Source organism: Rosa chinensis, chromosome 7, assembly GCF_002994745.2.
Source record: "Rosa chinensis cultivar Old Blush chromosome 7, RchiOBHm-V2, whole genome shotgun sequence".
NCBI classification, from domain to species: domain Eukaryota; kingdom Viridiplantae; phylum Streptophyta; class Magnoliopsida; order Rosales; family Rosaceae; genus Rosa; species Rosa chinensis.
This window is the reverse complement of record NC_037094.1, coordinates 12,741,207-12,751,780: the sequence shown is the minus strand read 5'-3', so window position 1 is coordinate 12,751,780 and position 10,574 is coordinate 12,741,207. Positions and strand designations below refer to the sequence as shown.

Sequence of the window (10,574 nt, the reverse complement as noted above, 5' to 3'; positions counted from 1 at the left end):
TCTAAGTGACTACTTGATTGGGAAGGGATATAAGAACGATGAATTATGCCCTTGCGTATTCATAAAGAAAACAAGCTCCGGATTTGCAAATTGTAGTAGTATATATCATAACTGGTACTCTTGATGAAATAAGAGAAACCGCGAGCTACTTGAAATCCGAATTTGAGATGAAGGATCTTGGGAAAACTCGATTCTATCTAGGTCTTGAACTAGAACACCGAGTTTGTGGAATATTAATCCACCAGTCTGCATATGTCCAAAAGTCAGGCGATATAACATGGACAAAGCACATCCTGCTAGCACTCCCATGATCGGTCGAAGTTTGGATGCAAGGAAAGATCCATTTCGTCCAAAGGAAGATGACGAACAAGTGTTGGGAGCTGAAATTCCATATTTAAGTGCAATAGGCGCATTATTGTGCTTAGTAAAATATACTCGACCAGAAATTGCATTTTCAGTGAACTTGTTAGCTAGATTTAGCTCAGCGCCAACGCAGCGTCACTGGAATGGTATCAAGAACATTTTCGATACCTAAAATGAACCATTGACTTGGGACTGTTCTTTCCCTACAGAGAGACAAGAGGGACCGCAGATGGAACTGCAATCCCTAAAGGAAATGTTGATGGCGAAAAAGCCACTCACTACACTAAAACGCCAAATGACGTTTTGGTCAGTTTTGCTGATGCTGGATACGTATCTGACCCACATATCGTTCCCAAACTGGTTATGTATTTACCAATGGGAACATAGAGATATCTTGGAGATCAACCAAGCAAACCTTTGTGGCTACCTCCTCGAACCACTCAGAGATCATTGTTCTACATGAGGTGGTTCTTGAGTGTGTATGGTTAAGAACTATCATTGTACATATACAAGGGACTAGTGGTTTGAGTTCTACCACTGAAGAGCCTACTTGCATTTATGAACACAATGCAACTTGCATCGAATAGATGAAGCTAGGTTATATTAAGGGTGATAACACAAAACACATATCGCCAAAGTTGTCCTACAATCAGCAACAACAGACTCTCCTCAATATTCAAATGAATCAAGTAAGGTCTGAGGAGAATGTGGCAGATTTGTTCACCAAATCATTGCCTAAGGACACATTTGAGAAACATGTGAAAAACATAGGAATGCGAAGACTTTCCAAGCTCCCTAGATTAATGTAAGCATCAGGGGGAGGTGTAGACGTCAGGGGGAGTCTAACACACACATGTCATACTCAAATGTAAAAGGTGCGTTGTGCTCTTTTCCTTCGACCAAGGTGTATTTTTGTCCCACAGGGTTTTTATTGTTACTTGGCAAGGTTTTTAGTGAGGCAACAACTCATGCACCATTTCGTCTTTGACTTGGCACAAGGGGTAGTGTTAAAGGAAAAACATATTGTGTGCCTTCGTCAAAGTGATTGACGGAGAGGGAATCAAGCAATTACCGATTAACATCAATCAACATGGATTACGAACCTATCAGTAGTTAATGTCATCATTGTAATTATTCTTTCCATTGTAATTCTCTCCCTATATAAAGGGGTTATGAAATGAAATGAGTAGACCATTTCCAATCTCAATTTACTTTTACAAGAAGTAATATTATCAAATTAACCAAAATTCATGAGATGACATTTCCTGGGCGGTGTATGGACCGATTTGTTTAGTGGGCCGAATAATTACCAATTCCATTGATAGTGGGCCGAACGTGATGATATTTGTTCTGCATTGTCAAATTGCTCAGGACAGACGGACATCGGAAGCTTTCTTTCTTTGTTGTATTCGTCGTCGTCGTCGTCGTCTCCGGCAGAAGAGAAGAGAGAGAGAGATGGGTGGAGCCCAGTTGATGAAGCGAATCCCTCGCATCAAATTTCCTCAGAGACATCCAAAGCCCGCTGGTCTGTACCTCTTCAGTTTTCCATACTGATTTTTACACATAGCAATTTCAAGGTTTATGTATGATGGGTTGGTGTTTAGCGTTGAAATTCTGATGGGTTCTGTTGAATTGGCCTAAGATGGTAGATTGATTTCGTAACTTTATAGTGGTTTAGATTGAAGTTTCGGGGAAGTATGGAAGTGATGGAATTTTAATGTATAGAGAATGTTATTAGCATTATAACAGTAAACAGTAATTAGGCCAATTTATTGGAGGTTGCTTATTGGGAAGCTTTGGTACAAGTTTTGAATTTTCTGCTGGTTACAGAATGTTTGGGTTTGGGTTTGGGTGTAATAATTCTGTGCTCGGTCCACTAAAGTGAAGAGCCATTATGTCCTGAGGTTAGTGAACTAATGCAGCACACCCCAAAACGCATCCCCAGTTTTACGAACGAAGAGGTGCTGCTTAATTGAGTTAACTGTTTCATGCTTTTTGTAAGAGAGACATAGGCCAAGTGGGGAAAACCACATCTTAGGCGGATAATATATAGTCATAAATTATGGAGACTGGCCTTTGGAGCCTATTGAATTATAGTTTGTCGATTTCTTTTGTGCTCTCAGTCATGTGTACTTTAGGCTTGTGGGATCATGTTTAACTATTGCAATAAGAATAATGTGTGTGTGTATATATAAATATATATAGGTTATCGGTCTTTGGTTAGACAGTCTAATACGTTTGTAATGTTAGCCGGTTAAGGAGGATTATTGATGAGGTGAAACAATGTTAGAAACTCTAATCGTGATTGATAATGATACAACATAATACTCTCTGGTAATATGACATTAAGTACACTGTGAGTAGCTGAGTATTCTGTGCTCTGCATCCACGAGTAATATTTTGATATACATGACAACACCATTTTTGATTTTCTTCGGCTTAGTTTCTGATGCTTCTTTTGAGCCAACTCTTAATTTTCTTGCTTCTTCTCTTTTTACTCATCGTTTTTTGTTTCAATACTAGTTCTTTATAGACAATTTGTTTATGTCTTTAAACTTTGTAATTCATTGCAACAGGTTCTGAATCCCAGACAGCAGCACCTTTGGCTGGAGATTCTGTTCAAGCTTTCTTCTCAAGTTCAAAGGCTTCAACAACTTTGGGAGGAAAAGCTTCTGAACAACCCCCACGAACACCAGTATCCAAAGAAGAGATTGAGGCTATTTTGGTATATAGAAATTTTCACCTTGTATTGCAATAATTTATATTCGTGGTTTTATTTATCTACTTTCCTTGGATCAAAGTCTTCAGCCCTAATGCCTGCCTCTTCACTGGCCACGCACTGACATGCAACTAGTGGTCTGCATAGGTGAAAGTGATGAGATGCATCATATTAGTCCTTTTCTCTTACTAAATTATCACACTAGAATTGTCATTAATGATAATTTTCTGGTGTTGTGAAAGCTGTGGGAAGCATGAGTTTCACCAATTCATGCCTGTAAATTCATTTCACTTTATAGGTCAGGAGGAAATTCCTTCGAACTGGTCAAGCGACGAGTATTATACGGATGAGAACTACGTTACATGATTAGTGATTCATTGGGATCTGTTGAGTCTCAAGTTACTGAAACAGGAACACTGACTAGATGTTGCTCTAGAAATAATGCAGTAGGCTATATGTGTGTGATTCATTGCAAGTTTTAATTTTTCTACCAGAAAAAAATTTAGGGGTTAAATTACATTTGAAGGTGTATTGCAGTTCACGTAGTACTCATAAATGCTTCATCTACATATTATGGCTGAAAATCTGCATCATCAGTGTGAATAAAATGATAATCATTGCTTGCTCTTACAATTGTAACTGTAGTTGTTTGATGTGATATTTTTCTTTCTTCTTCTTCTGATCTTATATGTAATGTGAAATACCAATTTAATCTTTATGAGCATGCAACTAGGCCATTATTCATTATCATCAAGATTTTCAAAATGCTGATATGATAAACTTGAAATCGATTTTCCTGTACTGATTTGTTTTAACCATTTTTTGGCAGTTGGGTGGCTGCATCTGATCTTCTCCTGATCTTAAATAATGGAGGTTTATATTCTGCACATCGTTCTGACCATTTTAAGCACTTGGTAGTGCTCCTAGTTCACTTTTCATTGTTTGAACGACAACTACTGGCTGAAATTCATAAATGTAGTCAAACAGCTTAAATATGTGATGTTGAATTCCATCCTTGACATATCTTTTCTCTTGTGCGTGCAACTTACAGTAGAGAAATAAAGAGATTTTCATATGAGCTAGGAATTTCTTTATTTGCACGTTTGGAATATAAGTACACATGCTTATGATACAGAAATTAAAGAGAATGGCTCAATGGCTCATTCAGAATCCTTTTTAAGGAGCGGTTCAAGAATCGCGGATCTGGGGTTCTTCCCTGGTGGTCCCTTCTCTCTGCGAGTTAGCTCATCTAGTCGAAAAGTGATTAACCGATCCCAGTTTCCTCCCTCAAAAAGAACCCCAGCTTTTCCATCAGTGATTCTCTGTACAATGCCACAGTACATGTGATATGGGTTATTTGGATTGCTCACTATGGCGATCATACCAGGTAGTAACAATGGCAACTCAGGTGCTTTTGGCTTCTTGGAGCTCACAAGCGCTGCTGTTGTTCCAGAGTTTGCAGCTGGTGGTTTCTTGGGAGGTGGGTTTTTCTCAATGAACTTTTGCAACCCCGTTTCGCCACCAGGAAATCCCCCAGTAAGCCCCATCATCTCCTTTTCAAATGCAGCTTCTTGAGCACTGTCAATGGCAGTAATTGCCGAACCTTCTGATTCTTCTTCTCCCTCTGTTTTCTCTGCTTTATCACCAGCAGCTGCTGGTGCTTGTTCTTCGACGTTTCTTGTAAGCTCTTTCTCAACACCTCGCTCACCATTTAAGAGCCCTCTGCCTCCCAAGATTTCGAATAGATTAAACTTGGCATATGTTCTCAGGTGATGGGTGGATGGCCTTCTTTGAACTGTGAAAGAAGGCTTGGGGGCCAGATTAGAGAGGTCATTTCTTCCTAGGAAATTGGATTTTAGAAGAGGGCCTTGAAAGCTAGGGAGACTGATGTTGGAAGCCATTTTTTGATTGACAATTGCAGGCAGTAGAGAGAGAGGAGAGAGAGAAATAGATAGAAAAAAGAAAAAATATTAGTGGCCTCAAAGTTGTTGAACCGTGTGCTATGATCCTATCTTCACAACTATTTGATGTATCCAGGTTTGTCCTCTCTATCGCCAATCACCAATAAACAACATGCTAGACGTAGGATGCGTAATCCTTTGATATACCCAGGTCCAACCCAAAAGTTGATTATTCGATTCATAGTGCAGTGTAGTTATCAAATTTGACTTGTTAATTCATATCAAGCATCAAATTCAGATAGAAAGCGAATCCAATCGTACTAGTGCAGTTTGAACAAAATGAAAAAAGAAAATATCAGTTATACATTCATGTAATATCCATCATTTTTCTTGAATTATGATCGAAGAAAAACACTTTGTCAAATTATTCTTGTTGTTTCATATCCATGAAGCATCGAATCAGATATAAAAAATATTACACAGAGCAAAAAAGATAGAGTAAATAAAAATTGAAGCCGAAACCTACTTAATAAATTTATTGTCTGAAATTGTATTAAATTATTTTGATTCTGATCATTGTTTGAATTAAAGAACAATTCAATTTCTACAAATCAAAATCTAACAAACTGCTAGATTACATTGACCATCCATGTGTGTACTCATTTCTGATGTAACTATTTAAATTACATTTTATGTAATTTTCTCATTCTTAAAGAAAAAACAAAGAAAAACACTGCGAGACTACAGAGTTAGGCCCGTTACCTAGAAGGCGAAAAGTAACCTGGGAGCAACCCGAACCGACAACAATGAGGGCAATCTTGTCATTTTGCCGCCAATCAAAAACTCTTCCTCGCTTCCTCTGTCTGTTCGTCTCAAATTTCTCTCGAATCAAACCTACTTAATAAATTTATTGTCTGAAATTGTATCAAATTATTTTGATTATGATCATTGTTTGAATTAAAGAACAATTCAATTTCTACAAATCAAAATCTAACAAACTGCTAGATCACATTGACCATCCATGCGTGTACTCATTTCTGATGTAACTATTTAAATTACATTTTATGTAATTTTCTCATTCTTAAAGAAAAAACAAAGAAAAACACTGCGAGACTACAGAGTTGGGCCCGTTACCTAGAAGGCGAAAAGTAACCTGGAAGCAACCCGAACCAACAACAATGAGGGCAATCTTTTCATTTCGCCGCCAATCAAAAACTCCTCCTCGCTTCCCCCGTCTGTTCGTCTCAAATTTCTCTCGAATCAAAATTCCCCCCCCCCTCCTTTCTTCTCCCTCTTTGGTTAGTTTTCCGGCAATGTGACCTCACATATTCCGATCAACTTTCCTTTTTCCCTTCCCACCGTCCCTGAATTTCAAATCTTCATTTCACAATTTTGTTTTTCGTTTTACTCGATGGAACCACAACGACCATGACGAAGAGCTCTAGGACGATGTCGTCTCGGAAGCAGAGCAAGCACAGTTCAAGCAACTCGGACTCGGAGGTAGAAATAGTTGATGACGATGAAAGAGAATGGAGGACAAGGAAGGCCAAGAAGTGTAAAGAGGAGAGTTCCGTCAAGGTTTCTTACGCTGGCGAGAAGCAAAGATTGGGAGACGGCGGCGATAATCAGTCTCGCCATGGAAATGACAGTGAGGATTTAGATGAGGCCGAGCAAATTTCTTCGAAGAGGAGAAGAGAGAGTGAGAAGAAGAAGAAGAAAAAGAAGGAAAAAATTGCTGACACTGGTAATGTGACTTAGATTATTATTGTTATTATTAGGGTTAAATACTGTTTACTCCCTGATCTTTTACCCAAAAAATACTTCAGTCCCTGTCCTTCTAATTTCACACGTTTACTCCTTGTATTATCAATTTTGGACCAATAGGTCAATTCCGTTACTTTCCGTCCAAAAACTCCGTCAAATTACTGATGTAGCAATCATTAAGCGTCAAAATATCCATTTTACCCTCACTTATTCTTTATTTTTTTTTTCTATTTTTTTTTTCCTGTTTTCTCTTCTTCTTCCAACTCTCTCTTTTTCTTTTGCTTATCGCCCCTCTTTTTCTTTTGCTTATCGCCCCTAACCAAAGCCAAATCAGCCCACACTGCTTACTCATACCTCTACCAAAACCCTCCTAGCCCCAAAGCACCAAAGTCTAGAGGAAGGTTGCCATAGCAGGTTAGACCTCCGGAGCTTCTCCGATTCAACTTATTTCAGAGCTTTTTGATCAAGAAGATCGATATGGGTCTCAATAGATGTGGGACATGGAGGAACCGAATCCCTGTGTCGTCTTTGCTCAGCCGCCATCAGAAAATAGCCCTAAGCCCACCGGCCAATTAATCTCTAGAAAACACTTGTTGACCACTGAGAGAAAGTAGCTCCACCTCCACCGTCTCCATCCCCACCTTCGACCACTCTGCCTCACCCTTTCTGACGTTGAGACCGCCGACCTCACCTACAAAGATCCACCCGAATCAATTTCGAAGCTAAAAAAGAAGAAGAATTGAATCACTAGGGGCTCTATGTCGTCGAAGCTTCTGATGAGCATTTGAACCATTTCATGGGCCTCCGAATTCTCGGTCTTCCGGGTGCCGGGTTTTCTTCTGAAGCAGGTCGATGTCGAGGCAGAAGAAGACTACTGTGGAGGTTTTGGTAAATGGATTTAAGAAGATTTGGGCATGGAGCTGCTTGGCCTGGGATTGGGATTTGATGGTACTAGGGTTTTGAAGAAGATTTTGAGCAAGGTTTGGATGGAGCTCATGGGTTGTTGATGGAATCATTTTGGTTTTCTTTTCTTTTTGTCTAATCGATCTGGGTTTGGGAGAAAAACTATTTCAGTTTTTCTTTTTCTTTTTTATTTGGATTCGGTTCAAGGATCATTTTCTAGGTTTTGATTTTCTGATTTTGTGTATGAAAATTTTGGTTGATTGTGTGTCCAGAAATAGAAGGACCAAATGATGTGAGAGTGTGAGTTGAGATCGGAAAATGTGGGTGGGAGGTGGTGGTTGGGAGACAGAAGAGGTTGGGGGTTTTAGAGAGACGGTAAGCAGTAAATGAAAAAGATAAAAAAGAAAGAAAAATTAAAAAATTAAAAAAAGAAGAAAAAATTCAGGAAAAAAAAGGAAGTGAGGGTATAATGGACATTTTAGCATGGGAGAGATTGCCACGTCTTCAGCTTAGCGGAGATTTTAGATGGAGAGTAACGGAATAGACCTATTGGTCCAAAATTGAGAGTATGAGGAGCAAACATGTGAAATTAGAAGGACATGGACTGAAGTGTTTTTTGGGTAAAAGTTTAGGGAGTAAACAATATTTTGTAATTTAATTCTTTCCGTGATGTTTTGATTTTTATTTTCTTGCTGCATAATATGCAATATACTTTATGGTGCATGCTTTGTAAGTTGCATTTTACTTTGTCGTAAATATTTGGATTGGTCATAAGTGTATGATGAATTTGGATGCATATTGATATATATATATATATATATATATATATATATATATATGATTTTCTAGAGAGGCTTTCGAAAGAGGAGATGTGAAATCGCTAGTTAAAGAAGGACCTTGAGAAACTAAATAGGAGGAGCAGAGATGGGGTCTGTTGAGAAGTGTGAATATCAGGAGTGTGTAAGAGATGAGAAGGATAGTAGGCGGTCAACAAGAAGCGAGCATGACAAGGATAGATACAAGGATGGTGCAAGTAATAAAGTCAAGTATGGAGAAGACATTGACAGTGATATGAGGCACAAGGATGGTGCATGTAATAAAGTCAACTATGGAGAAGACACTGACACAGATACGCCCAAGGATGCTACAAGTTATATTAGTAAGTATGGAGAAGATGCTAATAGGGACAAGGATGGTGCAAGTTATAAAGTTACTCATAGAGAAGCTGCTAACAGAGATAGTAGGCACAAGGATGCTGCAAGATGTAAAGTTAAGTATGAAGAAGATGCTGACAAAGATAGTAGGCACAAGGATGTTGCAAGATATAAAGCCAAGTACGAAGAAGATGCTGCCAGAGATAGTAGGCACAAGGATGATGCAAATTATGAGGTTAAGTATGGAGAAGATGCTGATGGAGATAGTAGGCACAGGGATAGCAAGTCCAGGGACGATATTGATTAGAAGAAGAGACATCGGGAAGACAGGCACAAGGACGAATATGCCTTAAGAGATCACCACAGTGACAGGTCAGGTAGTAAGCATGCAAAGGATGAAATTTATGCCATTGAAAGTTGGTACAAGAAATCAAGATATGATGATGGAAAATAGACTAGGTATAATGATGATAGGGGAAGTAGAGGTGATGATAGAGTAGACCATGACTATAGTACATCCCGAAGTACCAAGGAACGACATGTTGATCCAAAAACAATAATGGAGGAGACACTGTGTATAATAATGATAGAAGAAATAGAGCTAATGATAGAGAGGACCAAGCTTATAGCAGATCCAGAAGTACCAAGGAACAACATGTTGATCCTGAAAAGAATGATGGAGGGTACACTAGGTATAAGGATGATAGGGGAAATAGTGCTGATGATAGAGAGGACCAAAACTATAGCAGATCCCGAAGTACCAAGGAACGACATGTTGATCCAGAAAAGAATGCTGGAGAATTCACTAGGTATAATGATGATAGGGGAAATAGAGCTTATGATAGAGAGGACCGAAGCTATAGTAGATCCCGAAGTACCAAGGAACAACATTTTGATCTAGAAAAGAAAGTCAGTGGCATGGTAGAGCCTATTGCTGATAAGGAAGGGTCTCGTTTACACCATGTTGATGCAGACTCAAATGCAAGCTGTAACAAACAGAGGAATTCACCTAGCTCTTATTCTTATCTTTCAAAAGATCAATCCAGGTATGTTTTCAGTTTGTGGTAAAAAGTTTAAGAGATTGCAGTTTTGTGTTGTACTGCTTATGAATGCAGTAAGTGGCATTATATTCAAATGATACTTTTCTTTGTGCCTATTGGTCAAATGAGGTATGTGCTATTTACTTTTAGATGCTTATAGATGTGTTGGTGCCCTGGTTGTGTTAGTCTTTCGAATGAACTGTAATGTGCCTATCATCATCTGTTTGGAAAATATATATCGTAGAATGTAGACCATGCTGACAAGTGATAATTGAGATGATGAATGTGTAATAGAGAAGACTGATAATAAGAATTTTTGTTTAGAAGGAATTATTAAGCAAGTGGTATACTGGACTTTATTTAATATAGTCAAAATAGCTTAATGGTCATTTTTATTGGTCTTTTTGAGGTATATAATAGTAACCTGCATACAAGATTTGGAGTTTTTCTGGGTTTGTCATGATGATTTTATCAGTTGCTTGTGTTTCACTTTGTTTCTTTGTGTCTTTTGGCTTTTACATATTAAGCTGTAGAGCTTCTACTAAATAATGTCCTTGTGAACCTTGTTTAGGCCCTCAGTCCAAGCAGAATTAAAGTATGGGGAACCTGAAGAAAAAATAAGCCAAAATTTCCTTCCTTCAATAGAGGTTGTAGATGTTTCTGGAGTTCTTGAGTAGCCTTGTTTGTATAAGCTCATCAAGAGACTAATTGGCAAGGATGACAGTAGTTT

At 38.5% G+C, this 10,574-nt stretch overlaps 2 protein-coding genes across 2 annotated transcripts; one reads left to right on the top strand and one right to left on the bottom strand.

Moving 5' to 3' along the window:
- The first annotated feature begins 1,719 nt into the window (after positions 1 to 1,719).
- LOC112179642 lies at positions 1,720 to 4,103 on the top strand. Its single transcript, XM_024318095.2, has 3 exons — positions 1,720 to 1,888; positions 2,940 to 3,088; positions 3,912 to 4,103. The coding sequence occupies exons 1-3, from the start codon at positions 1,819 to 1,821 to the stop codon at positions 3,927 to 3,929; spliced, it is 237 nt and encodes a 78-aa protein (XP_024173863.1). The 5' UTR covers positions 1,720 to 1,818; the 3' UTR covers positions 3,930 to 4,103.
- A 37-nt stretch (positions 4,104 to 4,140) lies between these two features.
- Positions 4,141 to 5,086, bottom strand: LOC112179641 (NAD(P)H-quinone oxidoreductase subunit S, chloroplastic). Its single transcript, XM_024318093.2, has one exon. It carries the CDS (start codon positions 4,981 to 4,983, stop codon positions 4,243 to 4,245), a length of 741 nt encoding a protein of 246 aa, XP_024173861.1. The 5' UTR covers positions 4,984 to 5,086; the 3' UTR covers positions 4,141 to 4,242.
- Positions 5,087 to 10,574: the final 5,488 nt, after the last annotated feature.